The sequence below is a fragment of the Scleropages formosus genome, chromosome 6 (assembly GCF_900964775.1).
Source record: "Scleropages formosus chromosome 6, fSclFor1.1, whole genome shotgun sequence".
NCBI classification, from domain to species: Eukaryota; Metazoa; Chordata; class Actinopteri; order Osteoglossiformes; family Osteoglossidae; genus Scleropages; species Scleropages formosus.
In genome coordinates, this window is record NC_041811.1 from 23,015,998 (window position 1) to 23,030,402 (window position 14,405).

General features: G+C 37.7%; 3 protein-coding genes and 3 non-coding genes across 7 annotated transcripts; 5 read left to right on the forward strand and 1 right to left on the reverse strand.

Annotated features, from left to right (window-relative positions):
- The first annotated feature begins 28 nt into the window (after positions 1-28).
- On the forward strand, positions 29-4,618 carry c6h9orf78 (chromosome 6 C9orf78 homolog). The gene is made up of 9 exons (XM_018740465.2): positions 29-234; positions 629-688; positions 923-974; positions 1,798-1,868; positions 1,999-2,076; positions 2,313-2,510; positions 3,215-3,351; positions 3,798-3,896; positions 3,985-4,618. The coding sequence occupies exons 1-9, from the start codon at positions 155-157 to the stop codon at positions 4,074-4,076; spliced, it is 867 nt and encodes a 288-aa protein (XP_018595981.1). The 5' UTR covers positions 29-154; the 3' UTR covers positions 4,077-4,618.
- Positions 4,619-4,630: 12 nt separating this feature from the next.
- On the reverse strand, positions 4,631-8,356 carry med22 (mediator complex subunit 22). 2 transcript variants are annotated; one of them, XM_029252735.1, is made up of 5 exons: positions 8,237-8,356; positions 7,627-7,776; positions 7,463-7,543; positions 7,098-7,306; positions 4,631-5,194 (listed from the first exon to the last, which is right to left on the reverse strand). In XM_029252735.1, the coding sequence occupies exons 2-5, from the start codon at positions 7,750-7,752 to the stop codon at positions 5,008-5,010; spliced, it is 603 nt and encodes a 200-aa protein (XP_029108568.1). In that variant the 5' UTR covers positions 7,753-7,776; positions 8,237-8,356; the 3' UTR covers positions 4,631-5,007. The 2 variants fall into 2 exon arrangements, with proteins under 2 accessions (XP_029108568.1, XP_029108569.1); XM_029252736.1 differs by lacking the exon at positions 4,631-5,194 and having other exon boundaries at positions 6,303-7,306; positions 8,237-8,353.
- A 3,374-nt stretch (positions 8,357-11,730) lies between these two features.
- On the forward strand, positions 11,731-11,806 carry LOC114910786 (small nucleolar RNA SNORD36). The gene has a single exon (XR_003797791.1). It is a non-coding gene; the product is annotated as a small nucleolar RNA SNORD36 (small nucleolar RNA).
- A 62-nt stretch (positions 11,807-11,868) lies between these two features.
- rpl7a (ribosomal protein L7a) lies at positions 11,869-14,384 on the forward strand (the record flags this gene model as incomplete). Its single annotated transcript, XM_018740480.2, has 7 exons — positions 11,869-12,016; positions 12,267-12,416; positions 12,860-13,000; positions 13,185-13,264; positions 13,569-13,699; positions 13,893-13,962; positions 14,222-14,384. Coding segments are annotated over 7 exons (825 nt in total), but the record flags the coding sequence as incomplete, so codon positions are not given.
- LOC114910788 (small nucleolar RNA SNORD24) lies at positions 12,096-12,167 on the forward strand. Its single transcript, XR_003797793.1, has one exon. It is a non-coding gene; the product is annotated as a small nucleolar RNA SNORD24 (small nucleolar RNA).
- Positions 13,752-13,823, forward strand: LOC114910787 (small nucleolar RNA SNORD36). Its single transcript, XR_003797792.1, has one exon. It is a non-coding gene; the product is annotated as a small nucleolar RNA SNORD36 (small nucleolar RNA).
- Positions 14,385-14,405: the final 21 nt, after the last annotated feature.

Genomic DNA, 14,405 nt, shown 5'->3' on the forward strand with positions numbered 1-14,405 from the left:
TCAATATTCCGGAACTTTCTTTATTGAGGTTGTTGTTCTTCCGGTAAGCCCTGTCGCAAAGGGGTAGCTACTTTGAAGTTGTGCAAAGGAGCTTGTGAATTAGTCCAGTAATTCATTTTCCAGTCCAGAGAGAGAGAAGCGCTGCCGAGGAACGATGCCCTCTGGTAAGAATTTCAGGCGAAGAAGGGAAGAGTCGGAGGATGAAGAAGACGAGGAAGTAACGGCCGAAGTCAGGTAGCTGCTGCTGCTGCATTAGCATTGATTGTTAGCCGCGTCACGCGTGTGTTCCTCGCGCTGCGAGTTACCCGTTTGTTGCAATCAGTCTGTAACTGTTTTTATAACTTACAGACACGACACACAGTGTCCAAGATGGATAAATACGACTACTAGCCGGAAACTGAGTTAAACTCATGCTAGCCTAGTCTAGTGCAGACATTGTCAGCGCACCAATTCATGATCATGTTGTTGTGGCAGTTGTTTCCTCTCAAGAAAATATCATATGCTGACAGTGATATTTCACAATTTAGCAACAAAAAACTTCTGACTAGAGTGGTCTTTACAAATTAACTTAAAAATTTAAATCATGCTCTCTTCTTTTTGTCGACTCTGTATATTTTGACACACACAGATCTAAACTGGACGAAGCCAAAGAAATCCAAAGTCTACGCAAAAGGCAAAGTGGTGTGAGGTAACGTTACCATGGTACATGTGCTGAGCGACTGGCCAAAGTAAAATTCAAAAAGAAACGAACTAGTTGGTTTATTTATTTTGTGTGCATCACGTGTTTCTTATACTTGATGGACAAGTAAGGGAGTCATTAGGGTTATCATGTAAAATCAAACAGATTAAGGGAGTAGTATGTGAACCTCACAATGTGCTTTCTTTTAATCACAAGAACCAACATTTTTCTGTTTTACTTCAGCGTTGTAGCATTGCTGGTAGGAGAGAAACTGCCACCAGAAGCTGAGATAGAGGTAAGTCTGCTTGTGTCTTCAGACAACCAGGAACATTATAGTTTTTAGAAGGAAAACAAATTTGTGACATTCTGGAAAACATAGCTTGACACCTTGTCATAATAAGGTTCATAATAATAATAATGCATAATAATTAATAATAATGGCACAGTAAGCAGCGCTGCTGTCTCACAGTGCCTGGGTGGTGCGAGAGGACATGGGTTCAATTCCTGCTCAGTCTGTGTGGAGTTTGCATATTCTCACTGTCTGTGTGGGTTTGCTCTGGTTTCCTCTCACAGTCCAAAGACATGCTGTTCAGGTTCCCCCATAGTGTGTAAGTGACACAGAGAGAGTGTTTTCCACTGATGTATGGATGAGTGACCCATTGTAAGTAGTGTATCTAGCAGTGTAAGTCACCTTGGTGAATGAGGTGTGTGGGCTGGTAACACTGCATAGAGTTCAGTGGAAGTCGCTTTGGAGGAAAGCATCTGCTAAATAAATAAGCATATCAGCATTTGCCTTTTTGAAGGCAATATAATTGCACAGTGGTGTTTAACATCCTTGACTGATGCAAACAACCAGGTATAAAGATAAAAGGAAATGATCACTAATGGACCTGCATGCAACATGCTGAATGAGCGTATAGTATGGGTGCATGAAACATAAACACCATGTGACTTTTGCAGTTAAACCTGACTGAACACAAAGGTTAATGAGTATAATGAAGTCCACTCTTACTGAAAATGACACTTTGTACAGTTTTAAAGTGGCATCATTATTTAGATTTATTGAAAATATAAACAATATTTGTTTTAATGTTAATTTCTGTTTTCTTTTTTCTCAGAACGATCCCTTTAAGCTGAAAACAGGAGGAATTGTTGATATGAAAAAGGTTAAAGACAGAAACAGAGACATGTAAGAAGAGTTCATGAATTGTTTGAAATATAAGAAATTAATTGTATAAATCATTCTTTTTTATCTCACAGTGATGTATAACAATTTGCCTGTGTGTGGTTATGTGTCTATAATTTCTTTAATATTTCAGGACTGAGGATGAAACTGATCTTAATCTTGGGACATCATTCTCTGCAGAGACAAATCGGAGGGATGAAGATGCAGATATGTATGCCTTTCGCAAAATAACATACAGTATATTTACATAATTTTCTTAAAACGTCACCACCTATGTGATCCCACCAGGATTTAGGACCATGTTTTACTGAGAGGTGTAATTGATTTCCAAAAATACACATCATGTTTAACAGAATAATTTTTGGTAACATATTACTGTTTTTAAACAAAAACCAAAGTATAGCCTTTAACATTTCCTGTAGTATTCATACTGTGTTGTCTCATAAGGATGAAGTACATTGAGACAGAACTGAAGAAGAAGAAGGGACAGGTGGAGACAGAGGAAACAAAGGTGAAGGTGAAGAATGCAGAAGACCTCCTCTATGAGCTCCCTGAGAACATCAGAGTGTCTTCTGCTAAAAAGACTGAGGAGATGCTTTCCAATCAGATGCTAAGTGGAATTCCAGAGGTTGACCTAGGCATAGAGTAAGTAATACTCCTTGTTATAGGTTTGTATGCCAAATTCACTGAAGTGTATAACATTTATGAAACACTATACATGTCAAGTAGGCCTGTTATTGAGAGAGAAATAATAATAAAAAATAAGATTAAACAGTTGTAACAAGAACATTAAACCACATAATTCACTTTGGCTAAATTCGCTTTTAAGTTAATGAAGTCCGTTTATTTTAAGTTTATAAGCGGCTCTATGTAATTCACTATGACAAAACCTTAGTATCATGCTCAAAAGATAAGAGATTAGTGAGGTAGTGATGGAATAAATTTTTTGTGACAAAATCATGCAATAAGTAGCTCAGTTTGAGTTGTTTTTTTCCCTTTCAGGTAGCATAATGCTTGTGAAATCTTGCTGTGGATGAATTGGTTGGCATATTAAATGTTTTCTTTTATATTCTCCTATAAGTTTTGAATGCATAGGAACATTTAGCCAGAAGGTATGTGGATACCATAATTGATGATATTGTATACAAAAAAACGTTCTGCTTCGTACCATGTATGGGTAACACATAAGTAACTGAATGCTTTGGTAGCAAACATTATTTTTGTGTAAATTGTGCAAATTACATCAGAAATGTCTCTGAAGTTTGCAGTTACTCATGTCTAACATCAGTTTACACAGTGAATCAACATTGACACTTCCTGTTTTTGTTTTTAATTTTTCTATTCTGTAGTGCTAAGATAAAGAACATCATTTCTACAGAGGAGGCTAAAGCTAAGCTTTTAGCTGAACAGCGGAACAAGAAGAAAGACAGTGGCACTTCCTTTGTACCAACCAACATTGCAGTCAACTATGTCCAGCACAATCGCTGTAAGAAAAAAAGAAAACAATGTTTGAATTAAGATTAGTGTAGTGAGATGGCTACATCTGAGAATCCAATAGATTCTTGCTAATCCAAATGTTAAGTGATTAAGGACCTGTAATAGTAACGATAAAGTTCTAGGTTTAGATTACAAGAGGATTTATGGTGTCGTGGCCTTTACTAAGATACTGAAACATTCATTTTAAAATGTGTTTCTCCAAAGCAGCTGTAAACCTTAAAATGAAATCGGAGGAAAAGATGCTTCAAGTATAACTGCCTTTTAAGTAACGTAATTTAATGTGATGCAGTTAGATCAGAAACAAGCGAGAAAGGAGAGAGTTGAGTACAGCTGTTAAGTGTGTGCATTCTGATTTACTATTCTGCAGCTAACTGGGGGGGTAGTTGTTGAGCACTGTTGGACAGTAGTAGTAATCTGATCTTAATGTTTCATTAGTCTACCACGAAGATGTTAATGCACCAGCAAGACGGCATCGTGAAGAACCGAAGGCCCGGCCGCTCCGTGTGGGAGACACAGAAAAACCGGAAGCAGAACGTATGTTCTCTCTTGCTAAAACCAGACTGCTTGACTGTAGTTGTGCCGAGTTTTAAATACATCTGAAATTTGACACCTGTTCCCACAGAGACACCCCCCAGCCGTAAGCGGCCAGCCAACGAGAAGGCCACCGACGATTACCACTATGAGAAGTTCAAGAAGATGAACCGCAGATATTAAAAATGCCCGTGTTCCCTTGTTTCTTCAAATTCCAAAAAGTGTTGCTGTTTTCTGTAACATTTGAATGTGTTTGACCTTTGTTTTGACAAAGATTTTTAAATATTTCCGGTTTTTAGGAAACTTTTATAAGTGGTGGAATACTTCAATTTCAGTAAAAAACAGGATACTTAAGGTTGATTACAGTAATGCAGTAAGCTTGATACTTGTTCATGGCACTTTTTATTAATGAGTTTCCCCACAATGGAAGCTAGCCAAGAATATGAATTCAACATATACAACAGAAGTTCAAGTACAAAATCTAAGAAAAGCCAGTCGTGGGATCATTTTATATGTATTTAAATAACTCAGTGTAGGTCATGTCCCTTTCAGAATCTGAAACCCATGGATTGCGATAATGCAAAATAACTGAATTAAACACTGTAAACAAGTATTCTAGAAAGAGCAGTGTGTTAAATTGCATATGCACTGTACAACAAATACATCATTTGCATAAACACAAACTAATTATTTTATTCTGCTACATCTCTACTTCACAGCATGGGGGGGGGGGGGGGGGGGTCAGTTTGAACAGCAGTCAGGATCATTTCTGCCCAAAGACGTATCCTGAGACCAGAGTGTGGCAATGAAAGTAGTCAAATTTTTGTGTTAAAGTGTGAACAAAATAGTTCACAGTGAAATGGAATTTCCCCAAAATCTGGAAAAATTTCCACTCGAGCTTATAAACTACATGAATGCTTTAATTACGACGGCGTTGCGGACAAATACAACGCAATTTCCGTGCAATATCTGAAGGTGCATCCTAGTCTCCGGTCTTTCTGGCAGTTAAAGCTGATAGGAGGCCATACCTGCGCTGCTTTACAGGTATTACTACAGGCTGCATGATGTGCACATCAACAACATACAGTGAGGACAACAGATCCGGGTGTCTGCATCAGTGGTGATCAGCTGCGTTGCTGCTGTGCCCATTGAGGTGGCCTGGGGCAGACTCCTGAGAGATGGGTCCGCTGGAGTCCTCTGTACCACAGGCCTTGCCCACGCTGCTGCCAGGCGAGGCCCAGCTGTCCCGGCGGTGGAAGGCTTCACACAAGGACAGGTCCGCGCTGTCCCACTGACTGTAGCTTTCCAGAACAGAAACCCAGGGATAGAATCAGCACAGGATGGTTGGGGGACAAAGGGGGCAGGTGTGCGCATGTAAAACACACACAGATCTGCAGACAACCAAAGTTCACATGCATCTCTGTAGGTGCGTATTAAGTCAGCCCTGCAAACTGATACACCTGAAATGGAAAGACAGCATATATTTAAAGGGGAAAAAGTGAAATTCTAACCCATTGAAAATTGGTGCATGGACTTATTTGTTTCATTGCAAGCACTGTTTCTCAAATGAAAATTAGATGTTAAAACACTGAGATGTGACAGACAGCCACAATGATATCCACCTGTAATGTTACAAATCTGGACACATTAACATGCAGCTAGTCATTACTAAAGTGAAAACACACACACGCTGAAGCTGCTTGTCCCAAGCAGGGTCACGGCAAACAGGAGCCTAACCCAGCTAGAGTGAAAACAAAATGTGAATATTAGTTAAACTCAGTATTGAAAAACAGCATCTCTAAAGTGTTCTAAGAATTGCTCCTAAGACTTCCTGGCAAAGGGAGGGGGGGGAATTCTATTTTATTTTTCACTCAAAATGTGAGTGGTGTCATTTTAATGACAGACATTTGGTAGCCACAGTAATCCATATTACTTTACCATCTGCTTTGATAAACAGTAAGATTTATAAAAGGTCTGCAGTATACTGGATGGAATTTACAGCAATGTATACCAATTGATTACACTCACAGTAGACAAAACTCATTCTCATTACATACTGAGAATGCACCGAAAAGGACAGAACTTAATGAAAGTTGTGTCTGCCCAAAAATCCAGATGGAAGTACTATCCTTTAAGAAAATGTTAGTTTTTAAATTTGCAAATAGCAACAATACTTTATGAAGATAGGATACCAAAATATTGTAAAAATGTGTTTAAAAAAAAAAAAAACAAGATCATGATGTACAATCTCTGACCTTTTTTGGTTTTCAAAATAAAAATAATAAAATATCCACGCAAATACAAGTCCTATAAAAACAGGAACAAAATCCTTTACCACTGAGTAATGAAATAAAAACTAGTTATTTCAAATTTTACCTTTTCACAACAGTAAAACAGGAGCTGGTAAAATGCTATATCTATTTTTATTTCAAAAGTGCAATATGTTATACAAAGATAACATTCATAGTTTTCACTTCGATGTCTGACAGATAGCCTAAGCAATATTATTAAAAAGGACATAACGTATCAGTTTTAAACTGAAACTTCACAAATCAGTTTCCGGGTATGGCTGTTGGCCTTGTACTGTGAAACAAAAATTAAGAAATCATTCGTAAGGGATATATTTTTCACTGCTAGGAGAAACTGCATGCATAAATATAGTAAGAGCTCCAATATAAAACAATGCACTTATAATTACTAAAACAGATACAAACCGAAGAACATGTTCCTTCAAAAAGCAATCTGCTCAGTTTTGTGAAAAAGGCACATAATATTCAGTTTCACCACAAAATTGAACTTTTGGGCCTTAGACATTTCTCTCCCAAAAATACTAGACTTTTTGCTTCATTTACCTAGTTGCTGGTTGCCCATTTTGTTGTAATTCACGTTAAATGATACAAAGCACCAAAAGTGACATGGTATTACCTCAATCAATTATGTTTACAGTTCATAATAAGTAACAAATTAATCTAGTTTTATTCAATGATATTCAGGTTTGGTCTCTTCCCTGTCTAAGAGGGTGATTTGTGTTTACTAGTTATGATATGCTTACAATCCTCTACTCTCAGAAACACTAATGTTCTGTAATAGCCCTGACACTGTAAATTTCCTTCCAAAAAAATAAAAAAATGGGTTCAGTATTTAAAAAAAAAATAAAAGGCACAAGGTGGCTAAGTATGGCTCTGTCTGTGAGCCTACTTGTACCTGGAGGAGTAATATTCTTCCTCTAGCTCGTACAGGTCAATTGCAATCTCATCACGCAGAGAAGTCAGTTTCTTATCACATTCCTCCTGCAGGGTGCGCAGCTGTTGGTTTCGCAGGCTAATGGCCTCGTTCACAGATGGGAAGTCGTTCAGAATCAAGAACTGCTTGAGATCCGACACCAGTTTCATCAAGGACTCTCCTGCACGTACCTTCACATAAGTGAAAGGAAAAAAAAAAAAAAAAAAAAAAGCATCAGCATCCAGTGCAATTGACTAGCATCTCACCCAAGGCACCCTAACTAGCTTTGCATCCTATACCCCCTCCCATATCCGCCAAGTAAGCAGGGCATCCAGCAATGCACTCACGATGTTGGCTGCTCTAACATGCATCTCATAATGGTCCTGCTCTCCCTGCGTTGCCCGGGAAACCTGGGTTTCATCCTCCACCTGAAATATTAAGAGAGCATAACTTCAGAATATGTATGCACCTAATGAAAACGTAACTGTGTTCAGTGATCACTTACACCCACCTTTGCAGTTTTGATAATCTCTGTGAAATTATCCAGAATGGACCTGATGTCATCTTTAAGCCTCTTGTTGTAAGACTGAAGCAGTGTCTCCTTGCTTTGTGGGAGCACTCTTGTTTGCGTGGACATGATCTTCAACTTCAGCAGCTAAGCCTGTAGGAAAGTTTAATTGGGGGAAAAATAAAAAATAAAAAAAACAGCACATGAAAAAGACCCTGCACGTCTAATATATTCATTGCGGGGTAATTCTAGAGGACTGAGACTAGAGAATGCAAAATGGATGATTGATTCGTAAGGAAGAACGCAGTAACTCTGCAGCTGCACAACAGCAGGCACCCTCCTCCTGTGCAAAGTAAACAATGAGTTGCAACGGCGTAATAACGCAGCGCAACTGCCAATAACTACAGACCAAACACACTGATTAATTTAAGGACTGAAGCCGTTTTCGGCCTTTAACAAGAAGCTACCAGCCGCTCACGTTACTTGCTGCTCATGTCATGGCAGCCACCAGTGTATCATCATCATGATATGAGATGAGGAGCCACAGGTTCCCGAGCAACTTTTCAGCTACACAGCTACAAATTGTATTTTCACAAAAATGACGACTACATACTTTGCTGTTTCCACAAACAAGAATACTTTATCCAGGGATCAAGCAGTCCGACACAACTATGAAACACACGGTAGGCTCCTATTTATGACACATATAGGAAGACAACTAAAATTACCCACAATACAACCGTCTTCCTTTACGCCGCAAAGAAAAGTAGTCCCTTTTATATGACGTGATACATAGTCCACATAGTGGCATTGAGATACATCGATAGGCCTATATTTTCTGTTTTTCTTAAAGAAGTTAAGCAGTACATTGACACTATCAAGGAATGTGATAATAAGAAGGCTATTAAGACTGTTTCTTACTGTGATATTTTTAAGGTCTTGATGTAATATTTGGTCATTGGAGTGTTTTATAATTTCCGTTTTTTTTTTTTTTTTTTTTTTTTTTTTAAATTCCCCTTGTCTAGGTTGACTGTTCTGAATTAATGTTCTGGTATTGTGTGTGATTTGTTTAAAAATAATAAAAAAAAAAAACATCGATAGGCCCGGCACAGTAAAAACGCGTTCGCCGCAACGGCAACGTCGTCCGCCATGTTGGAAAAACAATTCACGCTTGAAAACAATTCAATTCAAGGACAAAGCTTTGGATTCACTCAACCTCTCCTGAAATTCTCAACCGATTTCCATGAAATACAGATTATTTTAAGATAAACATATTTGAAATCCATCATCAGTTGCTCATACCAGACACATCATGTAATATCAAATATGAATTAGACAAAAACTTGGATGATGTTAGGAAGTTTACTCATCTACAAATACAGTATTGGTACACAGACATGATTGGTATAGGCTACTGTGAGTGCTGAAATAAAAATTCTGAAATGTTGAGTTCTTGCTCTGTGTCTCTTTAAACAGGATCAAGTTTAAGATTTGATATTTTGCATTAACTAATGTGCTTAACTGTGGAACAATTCCACATGGTTCCATACCTAACCTTCCCAGATTCTCATATCAAGAGCTTCCTGTTCATAATTAACAGAGTAATCTCATAATCCCACATTTATAGTGTGTGTTACTACACAGCAGAGATTTTCCTAGGATTTAGATTTATAAATTGCACAAAATACTGTTATATCAGCATTCTGTTATTATACCCATAATCACCAGATGGTGTCTGGTCACCAAAGATACTTAAAAGTTTGCTGCTTTTGGTCAATAAAGTTTGGATTTCTTTGAACTGAATGGAGGATATTTTTAGGACTATACAGAAATGGACAATATCTAGAATAAAAATGTATACTTTATTATGATACCAGTAATATCTGTGATTACTAAAGTGCATATGGATGAGGTATAAGATACTGAATTTTGTGGCTAAATCTGTAAAACTAATCAGAACTTAGCGAGAATTTAAAAACAAACAATAGAGTCTACAATGAAACTGTAGAAAGATCTTAATTTAGGAATTCTGCGAATCTGTATAGATAAGCAGTCATTGTGGGCAAAACATATCGATATTAAGTCAAAACAGAGTTCAAAAATAAAAAAGAAAAAAACCCTTTACCAAGAAATACTTTATTATACATTTTCAGTGAAATGAGACTATGCATTTAACTTATGCAATTACAGCTTGGGGGAATTCCTCTGAAACTTCAATGAAAAAAGGACTCATTCATCTTCTGAAAAAATGTTTGGCAGCTAAACAACATGGTATGTTAACCTTCACTTATATTAATAAATTTATTCTTCTTGCTGATTTATAGAGCTAAAAATAGCCATATCATATCATACAAGTAAATTTATGACAAATAGAGGTCCTATCATTATATATACATCATTATGAAAAATCTCAAAAAAGACTAAACCACAAAATGTAAACAAAATGGAACAAACTTTCAGGAAAACTGTTCCTTTCTTAAACTCAGATTACCCCAGCAAAATAGTTTTAATTACATTGATTTCAATTGATCCCATATTTGTTTCCAATCCGTATAATCTTTATTTGACATTTGTATAGTAGGCCTACGCATATATTGGAGAAATAAATTTTGCTAACCCATTTCCGTAAAATTTTACCATTTGTTTGTACAAATCTTCCTTTGCCTCATTACGTTATTGTCCTTTACACTTTACAATTTTCGTATAATTATGTTTAACAGTGTGTGTGTGTGTCTCTTTACCGTTGTGTAATTTCACAAGCTGATGTAGCCTAATATAAAAATGAACTCTCACTGGGTCTCTGACGAGTGATCAATAGTGATTAATTAGCCAAACTAAGCTAGGAATATGTACCATAAAATTTTCCTTCCTGAAGATCAGCTTACTTAAATATTTTAACATTTGTTTGTTGATCCAGATTTATGCACAGCAGACACTTTGACTGTTCGAATTCAGTATCTGGTCTGGACTTGGCTTTACTCACATGCTAGGAGCATAAATTTCCCCTTAAGACTTTTTTTTTTACACCAGAAGAAACTGAATTACTCGTGAAATGACAAGTCTTTCTCCTTGCTGTGTTTATTTCTGTAAATTAGTATAAACGCATAGCATTGCGTGCTGCTTGACGACCAGATTTTTCCAATGGCGACCTGACGGAGCCGTCCATCATAGAATGGCGTATGTACATCAACGTATAGTCGGTTTTCACACCGAAAAGCTATGGCGATTATTGATAAACTGTGTAAGGATTTTGCTTTGTACTATGAATATGTACTGTTCGGACAGGCATGTATGATTATTTTATTAATCATTTTAGCCGAATATAATGTACTATTTTCAGTTTTTCTTAAAGAATTTAAGTAGTACAGAGGCTATTAATATTGTAGGTTACTATAATTTTTTTAAGGTGTTGATGTATGTCTCTGGTTGTCGGAGTGTTTTGTAATATTTAATGTATTTATTTTTTATTCCCATTACCCAAAATGCACTTTTGTCGGTTTACTAAGTCGTCTACTCCGGATGACGTAGTGGATATCGTCCATACTTAAATTACCCACAATGCATTCTTCTTCCTTTCCGTCTCGTCCAAAATGGTGAGTGTCGTGTCTGTTTTTATGGCAAGAAAGCTCGTTTGAGTTTAATCTTCTAACATCTCGTTAATGGAGGCTTAAAGCGTGAAGAATGTTACTTTGTTTTCTTTTAGATGTGCTATTGTTCATTTTGAGGTAAATATTTCCGGATGGAAGCATCAGATAATCTTTTAATTTCTTGCGGTTTTTTTTAAGTTTGCCGCACTGTTGTAGCTACTCTTCCTTGACGTTCTTGCTCAGGTGTGGTTATAAAATTACACGTTTTACTTCTGGCGTATTATTTGCTTTATGGGAGATGTACTATTTCATGACTGAAGGTTAAATTTTTCACGTGTTTGCAACAGAATGGATGTTGCTGTAGGCCGAACCCTCAAGTTGTATTAACTCGTGCTATCATATTACCTTTGATGTATTAAACTGTCCTGAGTAACCAGGAATCTGACTAATCTGATTGTGCTCTCCTGCTAAATATCTTACTAGGTTAACTTCCAGTCATATGAAATATACATAGTGGCTGCAGCAATGATGTCTTGAATTTCTTCACCTGAATATTTTGTGTGGAGCAAAAAATGAGCTTTTTAACACTGAGCTTCAGCCAAACCAGAGCTTCTTGGCTTCAGTTCTCTGTATTTTAGAGATTTGCAGGGGTAGCTGATTAATTGTTCATTCTTTGTTGTCACAGCCAAAGGGGAAGAAGGCTAAGGGGAAGAAGGTGGCACCTGCCCCTTCTGTAGCAAAGAAGCATGAGGCCAAGAAAGTGGTGAACCCCTTGTTTGAAAAGAGACCCAAGAATTTTGGCATTGGTAAGCAACTTCTCTCTAGCAAACTTTGCTAATTTATGTGCTGCTCAAATGACATGTAGCATATTTTTCACAGAGCTTGTGCAAATGATGCAAAGAATATTTGCTATCTTAACTGGCATGCTGACAACCAACCACCAAGATCTCTGATGCACATGCTACTAGTTAAATATAAGCTGCATTCTGTAGATTTCCAATGTTGACTGCTTGTTTAGTCCTAGACCAGAAATTTATATACATCTTTCTACTTTAGGTCAGGACATTCAGCCCAAGCGTGACCTTACACGCTTTGTGAAATGGCCTCGTTACATTAGGCTGCAGCGCCAACGCGCCATCCTGTACAAGCGTCTCAAAGTGCCCCCTTCAATCAACCAGTTCACCCAGGCCCTGGACCGCCAAACTGGTAATAATACTAAAACCTTCATGTTTGTGAGCAGAGAAGCATTAAAGTAAAAATTTATATTGTCTGTTTATAAAATTTTTGCAATGAAAGAACTAATGTTTTAATAATGGTTCATCTGGAATGCTTTTCACTATGGGACAGCTGAGTAGTGTAGTAGGTAGAACTGCTGCCTTTGGACCCAAAGGTTGCAGGTTTGATTCCCATCTCCAGCTGTAGGACCCTTGAGCAAGGTACTTACCCTGAATTGCTCCATTAAAAATAAATGGCCTAGCTGTGTAAATGGGTAATTAATTGTATAGAGCTTAATATTTTATTGCTTTGGTGAAAAGCATCAACTAATAAATGTATGAGAATACAGTTTAGAATTACCTTATGCCTTTTAAAGTTGAGCCTAAATGGATTTTACCTTGTACTGGACTAAAGGACCTCTCCCAACTTTTTAGCAACACAGCTCTTCAAATTGGCCCACAAGTACAGGCCTGAGACAAAGCAAGAGAAGAAGCGGAGACTGCTGGCCCGGGCAGAGCAGAAGGCAGCTGGGAAAGGAGATGCTCCAACCAAGCGACCTCCTGTTCTCCGTGCAGGTAGGGCAGGCTGGGGTTTGGGTGGACTGCATTTTAAACATTGCATTCCTCCATCTTTGCAGATGTCAGATGTGGTTCTATTTTTTTTAACCTTGAGCATTAAAATATAGTTTTATTTGGCTTCTGATTCCCTAAGCGTATCAAGATCACTTTATATTTTGAAAACTCGGATGTCTTCACTTAGGTGTGAACACTGTTACTACTCTGGTGGAGAGCAAGAAGGCCCAGCTGGTTGTCATTGCCCATGATGTGGATCCCATTGAGGTAGGATTAGACTTCTATGGATCGCACAAGTGGAGTCTCTTCATAACCATTTTTCGTACCACTTTTACAGCACTGACTATTTTAAACCCTATCGGATCTATACAGTATAGCAATAACAAATTCATGTGCAGTAAGACTTAAATGACTAATACATGAAAATGGTGAATTAAACTTTTAGGATTGCTTGCTTAAAAATTAAATGTAAAATAACAGTATGGAAACCATGTAGAAATTGATCTTAATTTAATGTCAAACTACAGCTAATTGTGAAGCTATGATTAACACCTTTTTCCTCTTATTTCAGTTGGTGGTATTCCTGCCTGCTTTGTGCCGTAAGATGGGTGTCCCTTACTGTATAGTCAAGGGCAAGGCAAGACTTGGACGTCTGGTTCACAGAAAGACCTGCACCTCTGTGGCTTTTACACAGATTAACCCGTAAGTCACTACTAAAGTTTGTTGGAGATTGCCTCTTGATAAAATGCAAACCTAGCGATGATGTCTGAATTTCTTCACCTGAACATCTATGTTGTTTCAAATGAGCTTTTTAACCCTGAGCAGAAGGTTTAACTTGGCTAAGATGCAGTTTGTAGTAACTGTTTGGGCACTAATTTCCCTGCCTTCATTACAGTGAGGACAAAGGAGCACTGGCAAAATTGGTTGAAGCCATCAAAACCAACTACAATGATAGATATGAGGAGGTAAGGTCCTTACTAATATATTCATCCCATAACACCCACTCAGTTGCTGATGGGGCCAGTAGTACATAAGTTTAGACAGAACCATTCCCCTTTAAAGCCCCCCAATGGTAAATGTGTATAGAACTCAATAGCTCAGCATTGGTGCATACAAGGGCAGATTCATTCTTGTGCAAATTTACTGACAAAATGCTACTTCAAGTTTGCTTTTACACAGCTATAAACAAGTGCTGTCTGATTTAATTTTTCCTCCCTTCAACAGATCCGTCGTCACTGGGGTGGTGGCATAATGGGCCCCAAGTCAACAGCTCGCATTGCCAAGCTGGAGAAAGCTAAAGCAAAGGAACTGGCCACAAAACTTGGCTGAATGTTCAATGCTCATGACTTTCCAGTATGAATATACAAATAAAAAAATTAAAACCTCAGATGCTTGTATACTTTTTAAA

Coding starts and splice junctions, on each gene's coding strand:
- c6h9orf78 (XM_018740465.2), top strand. CDS start 155: ATGCCCTCTGGTAAGAATTTCAGGCGAAGAAGGGAAGAGTCGGAGGAT. Junction 235..628: donor GAAGTAACGGCCGAAGTCAG/GTAGCTGCTGCT, acceptor TGACACACACAG/ATCTAAACTGGACGAAGCCA. Junction 1,869..1,998: donor AAAGACAGAAACAGAGACAT/GTAAGAAGAGTT, acceptor TTAATATTTCAG/GACTGAGGATGAAACTGATC.
- med22 (XM_029252735.1), bottom strand. CDS start 7,752: ATGTCCACGCAAACAAGAGTGCTCCCACAAAGCAAGGAGACACTGCTT. Junction 7,544..7,626: donor AGATTATCAAAACTGCAAAG/GTGGGTGTAAGT, acceptor TTAATATTTCAG/GTGGAGGATGAAACCCAGGT. Junction 5,195..7,097: donor GAAGAATATTACTCCTCCAG/GTACAAGTAGGC, acceptor TGTTCTGGAAAG/CTACAGTCAGTGGGACAGCG.